The following is a 22,975-nucleotide window of genomic DNA, read 5'->3' on the forward strand; positions in this document are numbered from 1 at the left end:
GGCGGCGGCGGCGGCGGTGGCTGAGAGAGCGGGGCAGCCATGGGGGTGCGCGGCGTGGGCCGGCTGTGGTGGGGTAGGAGCCGTGAGGGCCTGGGGCGCGGTATGAGGGGGCGGCGGGACACGGCTTCTCTTTCCCCGGCTTCGTGGGCCCCGTCGTGGAGGGAGGGAGCGGGGCCCGAGGCCGTGCGGCCGCTCCGCGGGGCGGCGGGCGGAGAGGAGAGCCTCCTGAAAGGGGGTTGTAAGCCAGGTGGGGGTCGGCCTCTTCTCCGAGGCAGCTTGCAGTAGGACTAGAGGATATAGTCTTAAGGTGCGCCAGGGGGAGTTTAGGTTAGACATTAGGATGAATTACGAATTTCCTCACCCGTAGGGTGATTAGCTGTTAGAACGGGCTGCCCGGAGCGGTGGTGGAGTCACCATCCCCGTGTTTAAGGGAAGACTGGACGCGACACTCAGTGCCGTGGTCTGTTTGGCATAGGCCTGATCGGCCACAATCTCAGAGTGCTTTCCCAGCCCCACTGATTGTGTGGGGGCAGCGCTCGCAGCCGCGGTCCGGCTGTGGCCGGTCTGTGCCGCGGGGGCGGGGGATTGCTCGGTGCCTTAAAGAAGCGCATGTAGAGAGAGCCTAAAGATACCAGCAGAAAGAAAAAAAAAAAACCCAAACAAAATCCAAGAAAAGAAAACGATGGTTATCTCTCACCCTAATCAAAGGCTTTCTTTGATTTGAGTGATTTGAGTAAGCGGCGGTGTCGTGCGTGCCTGGCTGCCCTGCCTTGCGATCTGGTGCTTTGAGGGCAACAAGAGAGCAATGACCGAGGTCAAACGGAGGAGTCGGTGGGAGCTGGTGTTCCCATCCCCTGCCCCTGCTGCCGCCTCTTGTGTGACGATTCCCATTCGGGCCCTTCCAAGGAAACGCCGGAGATGCCGGGAGCTCTGCTCTGCTCGCACGTGTGCGGGGATGCGGGGCTCGGCACACCGAGCGCTGCTGCAGGAGGGGGTCATTGTAGCAGGAACTTCGCAGAATCTTCATCAGCATCCCGTGACAGAAGATTTTTTTTATAATAGGTCTCCTGACTTGCAACTTGACTGTTCAGTTAGGACTAGTAATACCAGCATGAAGCTGCCTTAGCTGGTTTATTGATGCTTTTGTCTGTGTTATTTGCTTACATTAGAAAACGACTTTTGTAGTCAGAGTATCTATTTCTTTTTTCCTTAATAACAAGGACAGATTTGCATTTATCTGGCTTGATGCTTATAGAAAAATGATCTTTTTCTTTGCTGAAGTTGAATTAAACCTTGACTGTTTCACTATAGAAAGGAAAGTTATGCCATCAGTTCATGACTCATAGTTTAAAAAATGATGCGGTGACAGGGGACTAGGTGAATTTCACCATGTACTTTCTTTTGTGAGTTCTCTTTAGCAGGTATATTTTATATATATATATCTTTCAAGGGACAGCTGAGTGAATTCTGTCTTTTGAATGTATTCTGCCAGAGATCACCCAAAAGGTGAAGCAAGAATATGCTGATTTCAATTTAATGTTATCATTCTGTCTAGAGGAGGTTTTTTCTCTTGAGAGTGACTGTAACATTCAAGAAGCTTTATCCATTTTTTTCTTACTCTGCCCCAGCAGCAGCTGCTGCTGTAGGTCATGGTAACATGCTGTGACAGCTACAGATTGCCCTGGAAGTCAGTTTTTCAATGCTGATGAAATGCTGCTTATGTATGGGTGTACTGAAAGGACATAGCCAATCTAACACAAACATCTGGTGGTGGAAACAGATTTTGATCACCCCAAAAGAAAAGGGTTGGGTCCTCGTGCTAGAAGAAACCATTAGGATGGGGTAGTGGTGCAGTGGAGAAGGGGCTGGTTTATAGTGGCAATTCAGTCCTGATCTGTGCTTGAGTAACCTGGAAGATGTTACTTCTGCCAGCTTCACTCTCCTGCAGAATAGGGGTAATGACACTGGCTTTTGTTGGGTGGGACTGTTAAAGTGTAGGTGATGCTGTGCAGTCTGTATAAGGTGCTGTAGAGTTCCTGCATCGACCTGTTTTTCTCTCTTGTTGAGTCTTGAGAGAGGATCTGCAGCTTCCCATTCAAGCTGTTAACCACTTGCAGCAAAGCTTTTTTATGTCTGGTTCTAACTTGAGTGTCTGAGCTCTTACTCTGTACAGTCTTTCATGGATTAAGAAAAGTTTTTTCTGGGTGGATTTTGTTACAGAAACACTTGTCATCTCTCAGTCTCCCTGACTAGGAAGAAGGAAGGATTATGAGGTTTTATATACAAAGTCTCAAGCAATAGTAAGTTCCAGAAATTCTCAGAAGTACAAATCCATAAGAGAAAGCAATTTCCTTCTATCTTTTAATGTTTTGTGGTTTTTTTAGCATTCTCAGGATGCTTTAGTTGGTAACCAGAGAGATTTAGCTGTTCTTCTTCAGTCTGATCCTAAAGACATAAATCAATGGTAGACTAAGATCCTCATGAGCAAGAATGATGCACTACCAGTGCATCAAGTGCTGGTCCTAAAATCACTGTAACTGTGCCAAGCCTAGTTGGGACAGTCCTGCATGATGTGATCCTTTAAAAGATGTGTTTGAGTACCTGCGGTGCAAGAGGTTTGAACAATTGGCTTAGTGGTCTGCATAAGAACTAAAAGAAAACATAACTGATGGTGGTCTGGTGCCAGCAGGAGTTAGGGTAGGAGCTTTGACACAAGTCTCTCTGGGGAGCCATAGCAGGAGTGGTGTAACTCCAGCTAGCTTTAGGCACAGACCCTATTTTACATGATCCTGTGGAATCATGTTTTAAGCAAGGAGGGAGAGCATCTATCTTGCCTTAACTTCCTTTTTTATCTGGTCTAACTGGAATCCCTTCCCAGCACTGCTGATTTGCAAAGATGGGGAGATGATTTAGCCATGGCAACAGGGGAGTCATAAACGTTCAACAGCTGCTGATGTCTTTGCTTTTCTTTGTAGGCACGGTGAGCTGCACTTTGTTCCTGGCAGTTAACAGTTTATATTCAGCCAGTGATGATGTGATAGAGCTCACACCAGCTAACTTCAACAAGGAGGTCATTCAGAGCGAGAGCCTGTGGCTCGTGGAGTTCTATGCCCCATGGTAAGAACTGCAGCTGTGTCCTTGCTTGCTCCTGTGACAGAGAAGCAGCACAGGAATCTGCTGCTGATAGCTCAAGGTGTCATTTATTGGTTGGCAGCACAGTTGTCAGCTTGATGGCCTCATGACTAGCAAAATGCTGTACTTGGGATTCCTCCTTTAAATTATTTTCACGAGGGGAAAAGGCAGGATTTGGCATTTCAAGTTTGCAAATAAAGCCTAGTAGCAAAACCTATGCCATTTTTCTACTTGATTTATTCTTGTTAAATTAGTATTAAAAAATTACTGATTAAAGTGCAGTAGGTAAGTGAGAAACTTCTGTGTTTCTGATCCTAATTCTGATGTGAAAGCACAGATCTGAATTCACACTTCAAATTTCCAATTTCCATTTAAAAATACTGGCTTTGTACATCTTAATTTAGCATCCCTCTTTGTCTTCTTTCTGCTCAGGTCCAGAGTATGGAGTCTGTATTCCATTTAAATTCTGGTTATACATATATTCCATCTTTGTACAAATCCTCTGTGATATTGCCATCCAAAGCTCCACATTCTGGAGAAAATGGCCTTTTGTTGGGGCAGCTTGACTCTGGACCAAGAGGTTTAGGGAAAGCCTTGCTGTGCCTCTTATAGTGTTGCTGCAGTCTATGTATTGTGGGGGTTTTTCTTCAGAAGCCTGAGTGATGATATGATCTTGTGGCAAAGGCTCTTTTCCTCTTCATGAGTAAATCCTCAGTCTCCTACAGTTTGCTGTGACTGTGAAGTAGTTGTCAGATCTGAATGACATTTATCATTTTTTGTTTGTTTGTTCTTTCTAAAAGGTGTGGTCACTGTCAAAGGCTAACTCCTGAGTGGAAGAAAGCAGCAACAGCTTTAAAAGTAAGTTTAGCCTTTCGGATGTGCTTGTGGAAGTGTATTGAAGAGAGTTTGGCTGTTTGACATCTGGATTGGGAATGTGGAGGGGTTTGGTCCTTACAGCCATTATCACTTTCATCATACTTGTCTAGCCAGAAAAGTGTTGTTCAGGCACCTGAAAACTCAGAATTTTTGTTTGGTTTGGTTTGTTGTATCCTTTTTAAAAGAAGTCATTGAATTGTTGAGGAAGAAAGTTCTGTCCCTGTGAATTCTCATTACTATTCTTGAGGACTGAAAACAGCTTTGTAAGCCATTGGTGTTGACTGTTTTTTTAATTACAGAAAAATTAGTCATGTTGTGATTAGCTGAACCCTTGCCTATGTGAAATATGTATTCTCCTTCATAGAAAACCAAACAAAAACCCCAACTAAATGATGGCCCAAACAATTTAAAATTTATTTTGTCATGCTGAAGAAAGAAGTGGACATTTATAGTGTTCTGTTGTTTAATGCTTGTGGGGTAAAATACCTCTTTCTGTTGCAGTCCTAGTAACTGCCCCTCTCTCTTCCCTTCCCTTGTGCCCCCAGCAGGGAAAAGGTGTTAAATTGCTGTAGAAGTCTTGGGTGTCATTTTTTGGTTTTTTTCTGCAGGGTGTAGTGAAAGTGGGTGCAGTAGATGCAGATAAACATCAGTCCTTGGGTGGACAGTATGGAGTCAGAGGGTTTCCAACTATCAAGATATTTGGAGCCAACAAAAACAAAGCAGAAGATTATCAGGGTAAATGTGATGAATTTTTAGATGTTGCATGCCTAAAACCTTCCCTGAATGCAGTAATCATGGTAGCTGTTAATGCTGTGTTGAGTGGTTTTTCATTCTTGTCTAGTGCTTGTAGTAATGGAGAAACAGATGGGTGGGAGTGGTTTGACCAAACTGTGTGTGTCTTAGCATTGTCTAACAGTCCCACCTGCAGTTCATAGTTGTTGGATCTTGATAGGGAGTTTCAAGGAATTATTCCTTTCTTCCTGTTTATTTGGAGCTTGCCATAGAGTCACTCCTCATAAGAAAAGCCAGGTAATTAAAAGGTGTAGTGAAATCTGTCTTGCTGCTTGTGTTTTTAAGTCAGATGTCCCACCACTAGTAATGTATCACTCATAGCCTAGTCCTGCTTTTCCTGAAAGACCATTAGGAAGGTGAGGGAGGATTAAGTTTGTAATTAAGTTAGGAGCATACCTTAAACTGGCCTTTTGATGGTTTGATCATTTATTTTGCTGCACTGCAGGTGGCAGGACAAGTGACGCTATCGTTGATGCGGCTCTAAGTGCTCTTCGGTCCCTGGTGAAAGAACGTCTTAGTGGCAGAAGTGGAGGATACAGTTCTGGAAGACAGGTATTTGAGGGAATGGGTGTTTGTTTTTCATCTGGAGAGCTGTCTTGTACAGGACATCAGTGCTCCTAACTCAGTCACAGAATTGGAAGAGATGTCTGGAGTTTAATCCAGTCCAGGTGCCCTGCTCAGTGCAGGGCTAGCTGGAGCAGATTGCTCAGTCCCTGTCTCCTAAAGTTGTATCTCCAAGAACTGAGACCCCAAATGGACTGCGTGCTCTGGGCTACCGCTTCCAGTGTTTGACCGTGTTCACAGTAGAAATCTTTCCTCTTATGTCTTAGGTTACAGAATCACAGAATGATATTTCTTATATTTCACCTTTTGTCACTTTTGTCTCCTATTGCAGCAAAGAGCCTGCCTTTGTTTTCTTTACTCTCCTGCGCACTCTCATCCACACATCGGATGCTCAAAGCCTTTAATCAGCTCTGACCATTGGCTGGACTTGCTCCAGTGTGTGCATGCCTGTTCTGTGGGGGAGCCTAGAACTAGACACAGCACTCCAGCTGTTTCACATTGTGCTGAGCAGAAGATTGCCTCCTCAGACCTTCTGGCAACTCTCTGCCTAGTGCAGCTCAGGAGGCTGTTGACCACCTTTGCCACAGCATTGCAGTGCTGGCTCATGTTCAGCTTGCCCACCAGGGCACTTAGGTTTCTCTTTGAAAAGTTGCTTTCCAGCTAGTCAGTTCTCAGTGCATACTGGTATAGGGGGCTGTTACTCTCTGGGTGCATCTCCCTTTGAACTTTGGGGTTCCTGTTAGCCCCATTCTCCAGGTGGTTCAGGTACCATTTGCCTAATCCTAATCTAAATTAGACAGATTAAGTTTTTTACCTTGGTAGTGTTTTTCTGAAGTTGACTTGCTAGATTTCTTCCTGAAGGTAAATTGAAAAACTTCCAGCTCCTACTGCTATTTCTGAGTTGTGGTGCAAATACATTCTCACATCCTCAGGGTGGCCACACAGAAGACCTGGGTGGACTGTGCCCTGTAGTGTGTATCACACTCCCACTTGTTTGTTTTGCCTGGAAACCAGGACTTGGTTCCAGATGGCATTGGGCGTTGGAGAGCACTTTATTCATGGACAGATCAGTGCATGAAGAACTGAAAAAGTGTTCCCCCATCTTCTTGGTAGTCTGCTTGACCGGATTTCTCTTTTTTCAAGAGAAGGTTCATTTGCTGTGTCTTGAAAATGTTGTGGGGAGTAGGCTGTGTGTACTGCCAGTTCTAAAAAAGGAAAGTTGTATGACCTAACACTGCCTGTTTTGTATCTTGCTCAAATAAAGATCGTTTGGTTCAATGTGACACACGCGGGAGCTGGCCTGTGTGGGAGACCAGTTTTGGTTACTTCTTAAGCGAGGGTCTGTTTGTTTCTTACAGAGCCGGGAGAGCGGAGGTGGAGATAAGAAGGATGTGATTGAGCTGACTGATGACAGCTTTGATAAGAATGTCATAAATAGCGACGATGTATGGATGGTGGAGTTTTATGCCCCATGGTGTGGGCACTGCAAAAAGTAAATGAGGTTTTACTTTAACAATTCAGTTCCTGTTAGTGCCTGTTTTGTGCAATACCCTTAATCCCCTAAAAGAGACCCTGCATCTCTGGTATAACAGAAGTGAGTTTTTTTGTAAGGTTATCTAACAATAATTCGTGGGCTTCTGATTAGGGCCCCTTCGTGCTGCTCTGGGTGCACTCTCCTTAGCAGTAAAATTCCCAGTTATCAGTATAAATAAGATCTGGAAGTTATATTAAGCTTTTAATTCCTTCAGATGAAGGACATCAGTCTTGTTTGGATAACCCTCTTAGCTGTCATTCACAGCAAGAGACTTTTTTTCTTCAGTAAAACATTCTGCATAATGTTGAAGTGTGGTATACTTTTGCTAGCTCTGAGAGAGCTTAGGGCACTTGTACTCTCTGTTTTTCAGCCTGGAGCCAGAATGGGCAGCTGCTGCCACTGAAGTGAAGGAACAAACTAAAGGAAAAGTAAAGCTGGCTGCAGTAGATGCAACAGTCAATCAGATGCTGGCAAGCCGATATGGGGTGAGTGTGCTCTGCAGTGGTTACAATTTCCTTTCCATCTCTACCAAATCAGATTTCTCTTCAATCCTTACTGAACTGTTCCTTAGTCTGGTACTACTAAATGTTTGTGCCAAAAATAAGTGACAAATTCAGTTTGTTTCCCAGAAATAATTAATGAATGATAAATGAATGGAGAAAGAGGAGAATAATTATTCTGGATGTTGCTGAGGAGAAAGGCTATTTATTTCCATAACATCTTGTATACCTTTATCATCTGGAGTGAGAGGTCTGTTTCTTGAGAGTGTAGACTGGTTGGGCATCTCTGGAACCCTTGAAGTCAATTATCAGGGATCACTCTGACAACATCAGCTGCCCAGATCAGGTGTGTTGCTCACCAAAAGAGAGTGGATACTCTTGAAATTTTAGTACAGTCCATGGAGCTTACAGTGTGCTGCAGTTTCCCTCTAAGTGCACATGGCTGACAACATAGAGGGAGCACTGAGCAAGATTTACTGGAAGTGTAGCAGAAGGAGCTTAAGATCCACTTATTGCCATGTAGGCCCAGTGTTGTCCACCCCCAGATAAATCAGGAAATCAATGTTTAATAAATATCAAGGTAAAGATAGTCCTCGTGGTGCTTAAATCTGCAGTGCTTGGTGCATCTAAATTGAGGTAAAACCATTGCTGAGTCATCAGGCCAAAACCCCAAACAGCATTTAATTGTACATTCACCTTGTTTTGAATTGTTGCAAAGGTAGGAAGCTACAAAATTCAAGTTGAGTCAGAACATGTGAGACTCGATACACGAAGATGTTGAATCTCCTCCCTTGCTCTTAGTTTAGAGGACATCAGACAAGCAGATAATTTCTACCATAAATATTCAGGTGTATTTGAGCTGATGGTTTAAACTTGTCTTGCAGATTCGTGGATTTCCCACCATTAAAATCTTCCAGAAAGGAGAAGACCCTGTTGATTATGATGGTGGGAGAACTAGATCTGATATCATTTCTCGTGCTCTGGATCTGTTTTCTGATAATGCACCACCACCTGAGCTCCTGGAGGTACCTATACATCATTTTCTCAAATTTCTTTTCCATCATACTCTTGGCAGCAGTTTTTACTGGTCTATATGAAATCTAAATAAAACTGCCTAAGTGTGGTGCTTCTGCACTCTTTTGCCCCAGAAAGTAAAGGATGACAAGGTTTGAGTAACAAAAAGCTGAATGTTCATTTCTACCATCAATTTGTTGTTGTCTGGAAGATGGTCAGAATTGATACAGCAAAGGCATTGACAGGATGGTGCCAGGGTGTCTGAATCTGCTCTCGAGGAATGTGTGAAAAAGTTGAGTTCTGTTCCCCATCTCTTTTCTTACAATAAAAGGGCAGGGCCTTGCCATGTGCAAGCTGCCCATTAGGAGATGCATGATGGGTAGTTTTGCTTGTTGTGCAAAAAACTCCACCCTCGGTCAGGTGGCTTCTTTTTTCAGCTTGCTGTTGGTAGATTTGAAATGGTGATCGCTCGTCTCCGAAGTGAGGTGCACGCAAGACAGTCAGTTGGGATGCAGGAAGGAAATAACAAAAAAATAGCTGTACTGTTAGTAAAGATGTTTTTATATGGTGCTTATTTCATCTTTCTTATCCTTCTTAATTTTTTAGTTTGTATGCATTCTAATATTAATACATCAATACATGTTGATGTATGTGTATATGCATACAATTGATTTATATATTACAGAGGCTGCATGCTTAGAAATTTATTTACTAGTATGATGCACAAAGGTTGGAGACCACTGTTGTAGGTCACTGGATCAAGTCCTTTTTGAGGCAGATCCCACAAAACCAGTGTTGCTGTTGCTTGAACATCCTCATCCACAAAGGCAAAGGCTGCCTCTGCTGGCTCTCCTTGTGCTCAGAGCATTCACATGGGCCTGGGGGTGCTCTTTCCAGCCTCTGTAATTTTGTGATTTTGAGCAAAAAAGTGACATCTGACTGTAAGCCTTTTTTGATGCTGCAGTTTCTTGTTGCTGCAAGTCTCAACAGAAGACTTTGTCAACTCTTTGTAAATTATTCTTGTGCTGGGGGACTAGTGAAGTAGAAGAGACTTGTAAGCTTTTGTGTCAAGTTGTTTCAATGCTTACTGCCTTGCAGGATGGAGTTATTAGGCTGTTGGAGAGAAGTACAGTCACAACTGAAGAACCAGATCTTACTGTCATTGACTTTGTGCTGCTTTCTTCTAGATAATTAGTGAGGATGTTCTGAAGAGTACCTGTGATGCTCATCAGCTCTGCATCATTTCTGTCCTGCCTCATATTCTTGACACAGGTACATGTACAAGCAAGCAGACTTCTGTATGAATTTGTCACTTAAAGCACGTAGTTGTGTATTTTAACTTATCCAATTCTGTTTAACAAACAGGAGCTTCAGGAAGAAATTCTTACCTGGATGTCATGTTAAAAATGGCTGAAAAATACAAAAAGAAAATGTGGGGGTAAGTGTTATTGTCCACTGGTCATCTTGGAAAAGATGTGATCATTTCTGGGGGTAAATGGGATAAAATTTGTATGATACTTGTTTAAGCTACAGAAAGGGTTGTTCCTTGTTCAGGGTAGGATATCTTGGTAATTCACTAATTACTGGAGAAATAAATGCTGTGACTTTAAAATATCCCTTTTTTAAAAATTTCGTCCACCTCTCAAATTCTGCATTTATAAGTGATATCTAAGCATTAATGAGATTAAGCATCTTTTACTCTTGTCCTGAATAGTCAACTATTTTAGGGAGGTTTCTTTTACTGTCTTTTGCTGGTTGGTGAATGTGCCAGTGTGACTGTTGAATTCTCAAAGAGACAAGTAAATTGCAGTTCATTAGCATGTTTCATGCTCTCAAAGAAACAGGCCAGCAGGCTGTGCCTTTACTCCTCCTTCTCTTAGGTGCAGGTTAGAATCTCTTGGACTTCTCAGGAAAGTGAGAGCTGTTCTGTCACACTGACTGCTGTGAAGAGGAGCAAAATGGCATGAAAGCCTGGGGGAAAATGCTGAGATTGGCTCATTCCAGAGGTTCCTTGGGGGTCTTGCTAAGATGAGAGGAATGGAGACTGAGTGTCCTTAGCTAGAAATCCTCCATAGTGTATTTGGGCAGGACTTTGGAATCTTTAGATCTGTGACTTAACTACTTTTAAACCTTCCCCTTAATACCAGCTAAAGTGTAGCTGTGTGTACATACTGCTGACATAGTTCTTCCCCTGCACTGTGTTTAGTGGCTGTTCTTATCCAGCTTTTGGTGGGTGTGTGAGGGAGACTGGCCTAGCGGTGCTGCTGAGAGGGAGCTTTCTTCTGTTGTAAGGCTCAGGATCAGGACTTTCCTTTTCCCTGCTGACTTTGAAAGTGTCAAGGGCAATACAGAGCCCTGCTTGAACTCTGCAGGGTTGCAGGATATGTGATTTGAAAATTATTGTGGTGCCTATCCTCATTATTAATTTTCTATTTCATCTTTTCCTCAAGGTGGCTGTGGACAGAAGCAGGTGCTCAATCAGATCTTGAGAGCTCTCTGGGGATTGGAGGCTTTGGGTATCCAGCAATGGCAGCTGTTAATGCTCGGAAGATGAAATTTGCCCTTCTGAAAGGATCATTCAGTGAGCAAGGGATTAATGAGTTTCTCAGGTATGAAATCTTTAAGTGACTTAAATCTTTCTGTATTTAGGGCTATGACTCTTTAGACTACAAGCACACTCCTGCACCACACAAGACTTGCATGGTTAAGGGAATTAAGATGAGAATTCTGTGGAGTCAGGGAATGGTTTCAATGGCAATTGCAATAAAGCAGTCATTACCTTTTTTTGGTGTGCAGAATTAAGTTGGCCATTTAGACTTAGGTAGTTTTAGTACAATATTTGAAAACAGAAGTAGACTTTGATTTTGAAAAATTCTGTTTGTCTTAAGAAATAACTTACTAATGAATTCCATTTAATTCAGATGGTGCATTCTGACTAGTCATTAGTAATTGGAAAGTCCCCAGTTTGGGAATCACAGTGGGTGCTCTTGAAGTTCTTGAGGTTGTATATGTTGCTGTTCATCTTTCTGATTCAGTTTGGTCCTGTCTTCCCCCTCCCAACTTTCCATTATCCTCGCACTTGATAAATTGATTGGGAGAGTTGAAACAATCCATCCAAAAAGTCAATAACTCACTGCTCAGCACAAGTCCTGTGAAACTGCCTCTTATGTAGCTGGGCAAGAGCCAGTGCTGAGAAGAATGGAATAGGGAAAGGAAATGAAGAGGATGACAGAAGGTGGCAGCAGCACTAAAACAGAGCAACTAAACTTAAACTATTACTTAATTGTGGTCAGAGTGAAGTGGGAACTCTGCTTCCACATTGTCCTGGTTTATGGCAGATTTGGGAGAACAATCCTAAAGGGGTTCTTTTAGAAAGTAAATTTAAGCAGCCCCTCCCCCAGCTGGTTTGGGAAAAGATTTCCTTGGAGAAAAGTGGAAAAAACCTGTTTATTTAACAGGCAAAGCATTTACCAGCACAAAAAAGAAATGAACCATATTTAACAATAAAAGCTCTCGCTGCTCTGAAGAGATGACTAACTCAAAGTCCCCTCCCTGGGCTGCAGTTCGGCTCACTCAGTGTGTTATCATCCCTCCAGTGCTGGAAATGCCGTGGCCCAGGCCCAGCCTGGCAGGCCACAGATGTGAGCTGCTGGTACTCTTCTGGGCTTTCAGTCCAGATCAGGTTTAAACCGTTCCAAAAAAAAAAAAAAAACCCACAGTCCAGGGAACTTCTCTGCCTTAGCTAGCTAAAAGCAAAGGAAAGCGCTCTCCCACCGTCTGTCTGTGCTGCAGACAGCACTGTTCAGGAGAGCGATGTGGGGGAGTAAGTGTAGTTTCTGATAACAAACTGTGCACTTCTTCTCTCTCTCCCTTTGCTCTTGGAACCACTTTTAAAGGTGCAAAACTTATTTCTGGCCTAAACAGACAAATGGGGATAGAAGCATTATGAAGTCACCTCAGGACACACATAAAGGACCAGCTGCTGTAAATTATGCAAGAGCCCTTGAGACCTTACATTAGAAGTGTTGTTTCCATGTTTGTCCTTGAAGAATGGCAGAGAAACAGCAAGAATTGCAAAAGCAGATGCCACAGCCTCTCCCCACCTTGCCATAAAAAGCACATTAATTGAATGCAGTTCCTACTGGATTAATGGAATCAGTCCTATAGTCTTAGCTGTGAAAGTGATCAGACTTTCTTCTTAATGCCAAAAAAAGGAACATTCTTAGGGCATCAAGTTATAGTCAGGATACAGATGCAAGATGAGAAATACCAGATGGTTTGTACTAATGCACGTGAAAGTGTCTGCCTTTGTGAAACATGGCAAATTTTCTTAGTCTATTAAGTCCATCTTAGTGAGGCCTCTCCTGGGTGAGGCTGGATGGTGCTTCAAGGACATAACAGCCAATTTAACAGCTTATATTGCATTAGGTAATTGGTTTGGTATTGTCTTATCACGCAGCACTGCTTGCTAGAATAATCTCTTCCTGCCAGTTCAGGTCAGCTATGCTGCCTAGAGAAAGCAGTATGATCACAGCTGGTGTGGCTGGCCATTCACTCAGCTGATGTAGGCAGCTTCTGCAATCTAATAAGCAGTCTCAGCAGTGTTGACTACAAGTAAGGAAATTGGCACTATGAAGAGCAGAAAAACTCTGAACTCCATTTGGGGAGGAATGCTAATTCAGTCTTACTTGCCTCTGAAAGATGCAAAGGGATTAGCTCCTCAGGATTTTAATGCTGGGTTTTTTCAGCAAGCCTAACTAGCAAGCTCAGGATGGAGTGTCTCAAACAAAGCTGGTTACCTTGAACCCTATGGAACTCATGGAGGCTGCCTCCAATAAAGAAAATCACTGGTGATTTCCACTAACACTTGCAGGTGACTTCCAGAACTAGAATTATAGGCTCCCTTTGGAGTTGCTTTAAGTGACAAACTGTTAAAGAGGCTGCACTGATATGATTTTTACACTGCTGAACTATGAAATAGTGTATCTCACAGATGTCTTTGAATCCACTTTTGAATTTTCAATGGTGCTTTAAGAACTCTGTAATTTTCTGCTTCTTGAGGTTTTTGCATTCAGATAGTTTAGATCTACTTAAAGAGATGAAATCTTGAACTTGTATTCCTCTTATCTGAAGCAGGCTCTGTTGCAGATGGCTGGAGGTTGGAGGAATTCCTTAAATTTAATTCTATTTGTTTTTTCTCAGGGAACTCTCCGTTGGTCGTGGCTCTACAGCACCAGTGGGTGGTGGAGCTTTCCCCAAAATTCATTCGGTTGAGCCTTGGGATGGCAAAGATGGTGAGGTAAGAGATACTCCATTTCTGAAAGTGCTCAGCAATGGTGTTCAGAAGTGACAGGATAGAGTAACTAACAGCTGTCAGTGTGAAAGTTCCTGTTCTCAAAGGTTGTGGCAAGTTGTATTGATGGTTTCCCCTTATCTTAATCCTGCCAGCAGATCAAATGGTACATTGATCATCTGACATTGCAGCCCAGATGTTTCTCCTGCTGTTAGGATGTGATCTGAAAGCTGGATCACCTGAGGCAGAAATGTATTACCACTGCTGCCTAAGGGAGGTGGTAGTGCATGCATTCAATACCCCCAGTGTTGTGGAGTTCTGAATACGCTGACCTTGCCATCAAGGTTTTAATGCCAGAAAGCTTTAGGTAAAGCCTGTGTCATAAATAACATGGTGACCAAGTCTGCCTTCTTAAGGTTTGACATTGGTGTAAAAACCAAAGTTACTGCAGTCCTTTGATCTACTTCAGACAGATAAAAACACAGAATAGGGTAGTAGTTTTGTTACATTGTTTATTTGTATAGCCTTCATCTGGAGTATTTTGATTAGTGAAAAACTAACCTCCTAGTCTAAACTCTGATCACTTGTCCTGTGCTGAGTGCACTTGGAGTTTTGTGAATGAAAGAGATGACAGGAGAGAGCTTTACTCTCAGGATGATGTAAGAATCTTTCCAACTCAGGGATCTCCTGGCATTAAGGACTTCTCAAAATGTACTCAAAACCTTCCCTTTTTAACAGCTTCCAGTTGAAGATGACATTGATCTCAGTGATGTGGATCTGGATGACTTGGGTAAAGATGAGCTGTGAGATCTTCAGGAAACAACTTTTCTTGGGAGAGCCTGTGCAGCAGTTTGCAGCCTGGATCACAATCAGACAGATATTTCAGTGGCCTTTTTCTGGAGAAGCAGCACATGACACACTGTGCTATTGGATGCACTGCAGCAGTGGACTGTACGCATCTCAAGAAAACATTGCAGAAATTCTATGAATTGTCATAACCAGTAAACTTGATTGTATTGTGTAACAAATATTTTGAGGACAACATGGGTATTTCTTTGGAACATCTTGGGTTTTATTTTGTTGATAATGTGCTGTTTGAGTTTACTGGAGGCTGTTAGTGTAACCAATTTTAACTGTAATTTTTTTCATGGAGGTGGAACCTGCTCAGCTTCTGTTTCAATTAAAGAATAAAATATTTTTTGACACACAGTGTTAGTCTTGTATAGAGTAAAAAGGTGCACATAGTACAAGCAGTCCCATTTTGGATGACTCTTCAAAGTGAACTTTAGAATAGAGGTTTGTGCAGAGGGGAGTCCTAAACCACCTGCTTGCAGTGAGATCTTGACAGTTTGGCTAAAAAGCTTGATAAGATGGACAATCTTAGTTTAAATGCTCTTCAGTCTTCCTTTTCCTGTTCCTTCTCAGGGGCTTTCTCTTTGTGCCAGGCTTCATAAGATCATTATAACAATGGAAGTGGGGTTGCTGCTGCTGCAACGAGAGATGCTGGGAGCTGTCAGTCTTTCCCCTGGATTAGTAATGAAGTTAATCTGTGTTTTAGGGCATAAGGATTTCCAGGTGCTAACAGACAACCACCCTGGTGCTGTCTCCAGCAAATAAAGTAATATTTCTTCACTTCCCATCTGGCATTGTTTTGATCTGAAATTGCTATTTCCTTTGGAAGGGGAATCAGGACTGTGAATAGGGATGTTTACTGCTGCTTTTTTAATAAAAATACCATTATTTTATTGCTCTCCATGTCTTGTATATTGGTATCTAGTGAAGTGACCCTGATGTGATCAGCTTGTTTATAAATATGAATGAAAGAGCTGAAAGATTCCCCTTCTTTCAAGGAAATAACATAATGAGGATATTTGTCATCTGGTGTCTGTAAGAGATTGCCCGTAGTTCATCCTCGTGAAAGGAAGTATCAGAACCGTGGGCAGGCAGCAGTAACTGCTGATGCTGTGCAGGACATGTGCTCCAACTCTTAAATCATCCCAGCAGAGGAGCTGTAATGGAACTGTTCTAACTGAAATATCTTTGCAAAACCTAAACTCATGAGTACTTGGGACTGTAAGTCATATTATGATAAGTTCCTCAGCACTTTCCTCTTGGGCTTTTGAGTTTTTTTGTTAAATTAAAGGAACTTTGGGCTTTGCTCTGATGCTTTCTACCTTTTCTGTTTGGATTTTTTTAAGTTTGCTTTGTTAGAAAAAGGACTGTATACACCTAGTAGAGCCATTAGCCACCATACTTTTTAATTTGTTTTATTTCAAGTCCAGTAGATATTTCATCTTTGTAACTTACCAAAAAAATAAATACTACCATAGTACCTCTGCCTCTGAAATATGTTTTTGTAAAACTATGAATAAGAGATAACTTTTACTGTAATCACTAAAAATTACTAGAAGTGGTAGGAAGCTCATCCCGCTACAGTATTTGCATTTTAATTTGACTTTCAGCAGCTAAAGATTGTTTTACAGTAACATGACAGTCTTGAAACTTAATAGATGAAGCTTGAGCAATTCTTCTTTAACTGCAGTCAAGAAGACTGAGGTCAATCTTGAAATAGACATAAGGATAGTATTCTTGATTGCTCAGTTGTAACCCAGGGATGTCCATGCCAGGCTGCAAAAGGAAATGACCACTTTAGTACCCGTAAACCTGCACAGTTCCAAGCTCCAGGGGATTGCTTTTGTTCTCCTTTCCCACAGGTGCAATGGAGCTTTGTATGTGCCATGCTTAAGGTAGGGAATTCACTGAGAATCCGCTCTGCTTCTTGTTTCAGGCTGCCTAAAGTAATTAGCATTGAGAATTCATGCCTGTGCTGTTATGAATTTGTAGCATTTTTGTGTGCTTCAGCTCCACGGCAACTCATCTCTTTGCTCCCTTCGTGCAATGGGACCCATGCTTGCTGTTTTGAAGGCCTGCTACCTCATTTATTGCTTTAGCCTAAATTGTTTCGAGTTGTAATTCAACATACGGGAAAGGAGAAAGCAAGTACTGCTGCTTTTTGAAGGCCTAGTTATTTATAAATGACAGCCTTTTACAGAGGACAGAGGTGTGACAGTCCTAGGTTTTAGTTCCAAATTAATGTTTCTTGCTTGTATTGATATGAATGTTTATAGTAGATTTTAAGCTTTTTATGCAGGTGAACAGCCATAAAAAGCTGTTCACCTACATAAAAAGTGTAGAGCAGACCTGTTTTGTTCTGGCAGCTGTAAACATCAGATGCTTCAACAGAAAATATAAGCAATCTCTCTGCATCTGCATCCTAATCTGAGCCTACCCTAATCCAGTCTGTAACCAGCTGGGCTTAGAGCTGCATCCAGGACTCCTGTCATTGCAAGATGTGAGCAGATGCATGCTCTAACCCCAGGACAGTGGAAGTGTTCATTCAGCTAAGCTGAGAGAAGCTACAGCATGTGCACCTGCAGTCCAAATACATACATCCATTATACTTGCTGCTGCAACTTCATCCAGGTGTTTGAAGACCACGTTCAGGACGTCTCTCAGGCGCTTCACAGACTTCCTGTTTGGCTGCAGCAGCATTGCTTGGAAATTCACAGGGAGGCCATACCTTGGAACACAACATACCTGATCACCTGCTGGGAAGGGTCACAGCTGTCTGCTCATGCCCTTCTCCCTCCTCAGCCTTCAGGCATGCCCACTGGTTGTGTGTTGCAGAAACAACACTGCCTCCTTATTGGAAAGCCTTTTCTTTTTGAAGCCAAAAGTCAACTAAACAGTGTCTTTCTGTTTTCCCCTTCCCTGTAAGTACCCCCAAAAAATCGTTTTTCACCAGATTTGTATGTCACCTTTTTTGTGGACATCTATATTGTCTGCTGTGAGCTTCTGGAATGGAGTGTGTAAGGCACACACCTCGAGCAAGACAAAACAAGGTGAGTAAGGGTTCTTCCCACAAAGGACCTGCACCAGGAAGAGAGCTGTACATTTTGACTTCCCCAGGAATCTCTGCCTGCACTCTGTGTGTACTCACCTCAGGACAGATTCAACAAAAACTCTCAAGGCTTTCACATGAATCCAAGCCACAAATGCTTCACTGAAATTCACCTTCAGCCAGCGCAGTAAGGGGCCCTGTGAGACCAGAACAGTGCTGTGATCCCCTCGCTGAGTGAAGCAGCTCCATAGCCAGCACTGCCACTGAGGCCATCATGGACTGCTGGGATACTTCCCAGGCAGCCTGATAGTAGCTCCCAGTCTATCAGAAACTCAAGTGACCTTGGCCAAATCATTATTTTTCTTAATTATGATAATTTTATTATTATCATTATATATGCCTCAGTTTTATGGACTAAATGAGCTCACCAGAGACAGTTGGAACCATAAAGCCATTTCTGAGAGAGGTGTTTAGGCACCCTGGTAGCAAAGGCTGCCACTATGTGGGCCACCAACTCACAAGGTGCTACTTACATATTGTTGCTTCTTGTCAGAAGCTAATTTCATCAGCTCTTCCTTTTCACATTTCAGTTCCTTCTCATCATAATAAAATTCTCGAACCATGAACCTACAATTGAATGACATTTGCTCTCACAAGCCTTAGTCCAGGCAATGTGGACTAATTCTCATTTCTTTTTTCCAAGGAGAAGCAAGTATGGGAAGTTGCTAGCCATTGAAGCCATTTAACAAGTTAAAGTATGGGGAGGGTAGGAGTTGAAATCACCCCCAGAAAGCCAGCAGAATGAGAGCAGAAAGGGTAATTCCAGCATCTGTAACTTGGAGCCTAAAGAACAGGATCACTCATTCTGCTACCACAGCTCCTTCCCACCCTGCCTTCTCAATGGCTTTAGGACCAACAGAAACACAAGCAGTCAAGAAGTCCTAAAACCAGTGATGGATTTGGCATCCTGCACACACAACAAGCCTCACCTGGTCCTCATCTCTTGCTAGCCTGCCCTGCCCAGCAGTCAGGGCTTCTTACCTGTTCTCCCTGGCTTTAGCCTTAAAGTCATCCATCACTTTTCTAAATAGGGTCACAGTGAAGAGTCCTCCCTCTGCATCCTCAGCAATCATTCTGTGGGAGAGAAATCCACTGCTGTGATTTGATATGGCAAATCCCTCATGCCTTTTTTACCTACCTCATCTTCCTCTTTTGCAATTCTTTCTGTTTTCGTTTATGATACTGAACAACACCCTGCTTTTTCAAAACTGCTGTGACAGAAATAGAGAACAATACTTTACTTGCACTGGCTACTCTATCTCAATGTAAAACTCAACTGGTTTAGTTCCTGAGCCCACTGAATACACACACATTCTGCCTGCCTGATTTTTCTGTGTTTCCTGGTAACATTCCCCCAGCTTTACATGCACTTGTGTTTTCGTCGCAGGCAGTAGACAAGACAGTTTGTTTCTTTCTCTATGCTTTCCACCGTCTGCATTTCAGGTAATACCATGGTCAGCTTTTGTGCCCTGGACTGGATCTCATAGTCTGCATGAGCTAAGTAATGGAATATTTAAGTCCTAGGAAACATTTTTTTACCCAGGCTGAAAGGATGAGATAATATGGCTTTTGCTAGTTCAAATGACAGTATGCTGAATTATTCTATGTTACAACAGGAAGCAATTAAAAATGCAGATTTAGTGTTTCATCTTTTTATAAAGTACTTTCCATAAAGCTCTATATGATTGCATATGTCTGAACTATACCTCAATTAATGTAATAAATTGCCTGTTTTACACAAAAACAAGCAACAGTCTGGTTGAAAGTAAAAACAAATAGATTACTGGAAAAGAGAAGCTAATTGTAAAAAAACCTGACCTTTCTTTCTTTCATCTGTACTTTCCTTCAACAAACTAATTTCTATTTGAATTGCAAATACATTAATGTGGAACCTATGCATTTAGACTAGTGATTTCCTCTAGGATCCACCAGTTTGAGGGGCTGAAACAAGACAGGGATCTCTGAAACAAACACAGAGCTTAATTTGGAATTTCACTTACTTGGTGGAGCGAGGTACTACCATATCTGAGAGTGATTCATAGGTCTTCTGCCACTGTACGTAGCTTGACCTTTGAGCAACACAAAACAGAGCACAGTAAATAAATACTATATACTGGAAAGCAAATGTTGATATATGTAGTTAATTATGCTAAGTACTTAGGGTAGAAGGGTTGAACTCTTTGTGCTTGGTTATGTCATTAAAATGCATTAAGCCTCTCCTATCCTTTCCTCTCCTAGTTACCAGCTGAGGAGATGCTTCCCTCAATGCTACAGCCTCAGTCTTCACTTTGGATCTTGGCTTGAGGAAGGGTCAGTATGAGGAAACTGATGGTGGGAAGAACATGGCACATACTTCCAGGCTGCCACACAGTGTCCCATGCTCCAGGACCCCTGCACAAGCTGCTCTGGTCCATGGGTAGGTGTGCTACATCTGCTATGTGCAATCCCAGAGCTGATCTGGTGCTAGACTGCACTCATGGTGAATGCCAGCCCTGTGAGAAAGGAACAAGGGTATGGTAGGAGTTTGCAAAGAGAGAAGTCTCTTTTTAGTGTGAATAAACTCACATAATGAAGTCAACAAAAGTATTTCAGATAGCTTTTTGTAACCTGTTTCTCAGAGCCAGAAGAGTGATGGTGCTGTATGTGTGTGTTGGGACAGGGCTATATGGAGAGGAAAAGTTTTGTGTAGGGCTCTGAGGAGAACATGGTGTAACTTCCCCATTGTTAGCAGTCATCCTATGCACGGCCACTTACAAGGGTACAGCCAGCAGAGAGAGATTGTGAGTTGAACAGGTCTAATTCCTTTTAGAGACTGGCTAGGCTGCAGTCAAAATCTGGTTTTCTTTTAGCTCATACTATTCCTATCAGGAGACTGAGAACCCACTCATAACCATGAAGAACCCTCAGGCCAATTGTCCTGCTCCAGCTGTGGTGCAGTCTTTATCTCCCTCTTTTGTGCTAGCACCACTCTTGGCAGAAATTGTTCTTTCTTCTCTGCTAAGGGCTCCACCTGTGTCCCAGCAGGGCAGTCACGAGCTGCCCCAACCTGACCAGGTGTCACCTGCTTGTGGTGCTTAGGCCTGGGACTCAGTGCCACCCACTGCTGCCTTACTTTGGCACCACGACGAGCAGTGTGATAAGATACTCGGAATTGAGAACAAAGTCTTCTTTGTGCACAATGTCTGCCAGGGTCCGGGTCAGCAGATTTCCCCTGCGGTGAAGAAGACAAAGTAAAAATAACAGTAGCGGGAACTCAGCAGTGGAATACTGGGGGCATTGTGCTGTGGATGGAGATGCTAATCTATACTGGGGTAGAAGAAGGCCTAGAAAGAGGTGGCTAAAGGACACAGCTACACTTCTTAAATAGCTGTTCTGTTATTTTTACAGCAACTAAAAGACTCAAAAAGTAACTAATACTAAAGGACACAATACTGGTTACTAGAGAAGGCCAGTTTATGCCCTTTATGTAAAACACACCATTCTGCTGCTATTGTTTTTACAGTAAGGGTGTAAATACTTGGGAAGTGCACATCTGCTCCCAGTCATCACCACATCTTGTGGGAAGCACCTGCTCTCTGAGGAAGCCTGTTGAGCTGCTGGTGTGACTGTGCTGCAGGCAGAGTGAAACATGTATGTACAGACCTAAGCCATCACAGCAACCTGGCATTCCCAGAGTGCTGTGAACCAGCAGGCTGAGACACTCCTGCTGAACAGCAGCGAGAGCAGCAGTCTCATGCACAGGTGGCACCTGCAGGAGGTCTCCACACACTGAGCTCACCTAATCACATTAATTCCTAGGACATGTAGATAGCCAGGGCTGTCTGTATGTGTCTGGAAAGCACTAGGTGTGAAAAGGAGCTCCCCTCCCTGTCACTGGGCAGGAGTGAAGAAGGACCTAAATTATTAGTTTTGGGTTTGAGGTTCCCTGGGCCAGTCTAAATATTAATTAACTGGCTGGTAACTTATTCAATGTTTGTTCAACCCAAGCTATCTAGCACTGGTGGACACCAGAGTTGACAGCATTTAAAGACGGACAGAATGATGACAAGATTGTCCCTGGCCATGAGGTCTCCATTCTTCTCCCTCTGCAAATTGGTGGAGCCCTGGCCAGCAGGCAGCCACCTGTGCCCTGTGCCCAACCCTGAGTAGGAACAATAGTATATATGAGCATGTGTTGGGTGAGGGCTTGCACAGCATCATCTCAGTTGTTTTAAATTTACTGCTTACTGGATTTTACCATTCTCCCTAGTAATATCCTAGGAAAAAAAAACCCAGGTGTCACCACGGACATAGGCAAAGACCATAAGCAGATGGAGACAGGAGAGAGAACATTTGGGAAGCCTGAACAATGCATTACCTGAACCAACAAAAGGGACAAAAGAAAACAAAAATATAAGTGGGATGCTAATGAGGTGCAGGATCAAGCAAGACAGAGCTGTTTCCTTTGGGAGCTTTGCAAATGCTGTTCAGAACATAGGGCACAGCTCCATGTGGCAAAGGAATCCACCAGCTGACACAGCTCATCTAATTTTTGACTCCCTGAAGCCCCATCAAAGCAAAACAGTTGACTTTTTCCAAGACTGCCTGCTCACAATGTCAATAAAATCCTATTAGGAACTTCAGTCTCCCTGAGCTGATTTTGAGATATGCTGACCACACCAGCTACCACCTGTTCTCACTGGGTCTCTAAATGCTCAGCATGTTCTAAAGCTGGATAAGTTGTTCCCACCAGAACACAGCAATGGGTGCGAGCACACACTGCCCACGTTTCGGCCAGTGACAGCATCCCCAATGCAAAATACTTACATCGTTTTCTTCTCCAGGCTTTGCAAATTTCCTTTAATGTTGTTGTACGCAGCTGATCGGGTCTTCAGGTCTGCTTCTATTTGAGTCACTTGCTAAAACAAAGTGAAAAAAGGGAGTCAATGCAGTGCTTGAGGCCTTGCTCTCCCCTCTGTCCCACAACTACCACCTTAACACAGAGACACAGCTGCCAGCTCTCCTAAAACCACCAGCCTGTGGCCAAGAGAGAGCCAGGGTGAGAGATCCCCTGGGGCAAAGGCCTCAGCAGAAAATGGGGTTCAGTCAGCTGCTGCTGTTGGTGTGCTAAAGCTCTACCTAAGGGGCAAGTTCATGCTTTTATTTGTTACCTACATTGAACAACAACACATCATGCCTTTCTGAATGAACTGACAGTGTAAATAATTCATTCAGCCTGAAGGCTTTTGATTTAATGTCAGACTAACAATTTCATGAAAAACACCTCTGAAGTGGAGAATAATATGGCAGTATATGAAAAAAAAATAAAA

At 43.0% G+C, this 22,975-nt stretch overlaps 2 protein-coding genes across 2 annotated transcripts in view; one reads left to right on the forward strand and one right to left on the reverse strand.

Annotated features, from left to right (window-relative positions):
• Positions 1 to 16,037, forward strand: PDIA6 (protein disulfide isomerase family A member 6). Its single transcript, XM_058802784.1, has 13 exons — positions 1 to 73; positions 2,976 to 3,117; positions 3,933 to 3,990; positions 4,617 to 4,743; positions 5,246 to 5,352; positions 6,723 to 6,856; positions 7,269 to 7,383; positions 8,283 to 8,423; positions 9,600 to 9,684; positions 9,778 to 9,850; positions 10,863 to 11,021; positions 13,615 to 13,711; positions 14,444 to 16,037. The coding sequence occupies exons 1-13, from the start codon at positions 40 to 42 to the stop codon at positions 14,510 to 14,512; spliced, it is 1,341 nt and encodes a 446-aa protein (XP_058658767.1). The 5' UTR covers positions 1 to 39; the 3' UTR covers positions 14,513 to 16,037.
• The window catches only part of ATP6V1C2 (ATPase H+ transporting V1 subunit C2), a 23,988-nt gene continuing 16,606 nt past the window's right edge, over positions 15,594 to 22,975 (reverse strand). The window contains exons 7-14 of the mRNA XM_058802785.1: positions 22,473 to 22,564; positions 20,779 to 20,877; positions 19,667 to 19,735; positions 18,648 to 18,740; positions 18,140 to 18,233; positions 17,706 to 17,803; positions 17,156 to 17,285; positions 15,594 to 16,333 (exon numbers count right to left, since the gene is read on the reverse strand). Coding sequence (XP_058658768.1) covers positions 16,238 to 16,333; positions 17,156 to 17,285; positions 17,706 to 17,803; positions 18,140 to 18,233; positions 18,648 to 18,740; positions 19,667 to 19,735; positions 20,779 to 20,877; positions 22,473 to 22,564 — 771 coding nt within the window. The 3' untranslated portion in view covers positions 15,594 to 16,237. The remainder of the gene's footprint in view (positions 16,334 to 17,155; positions 17,286 to 17,705; positions 17,804 to 18,139; positions 18,234 to 18,647; positions 18,741 to 19,666; positions 19,736 to 20,778; positions 20,878 to 22,472; positions 22,565 to 22,975) is intronic.

This window comes from Ammospiza caudacuta, chromosome 3, assembly GCF_027887145.1.
Source record: "Ammospiza caudacuta isolate bAmmCau1 chromosome 3, bAmmCau1.pri, whole genome shotgun sequence".
NCBI lineage: Eukaryota > Metazoa > Chordata > Aves > Passeriformes > Passerellidae > Ammospiza > Ammospiza caudacuta.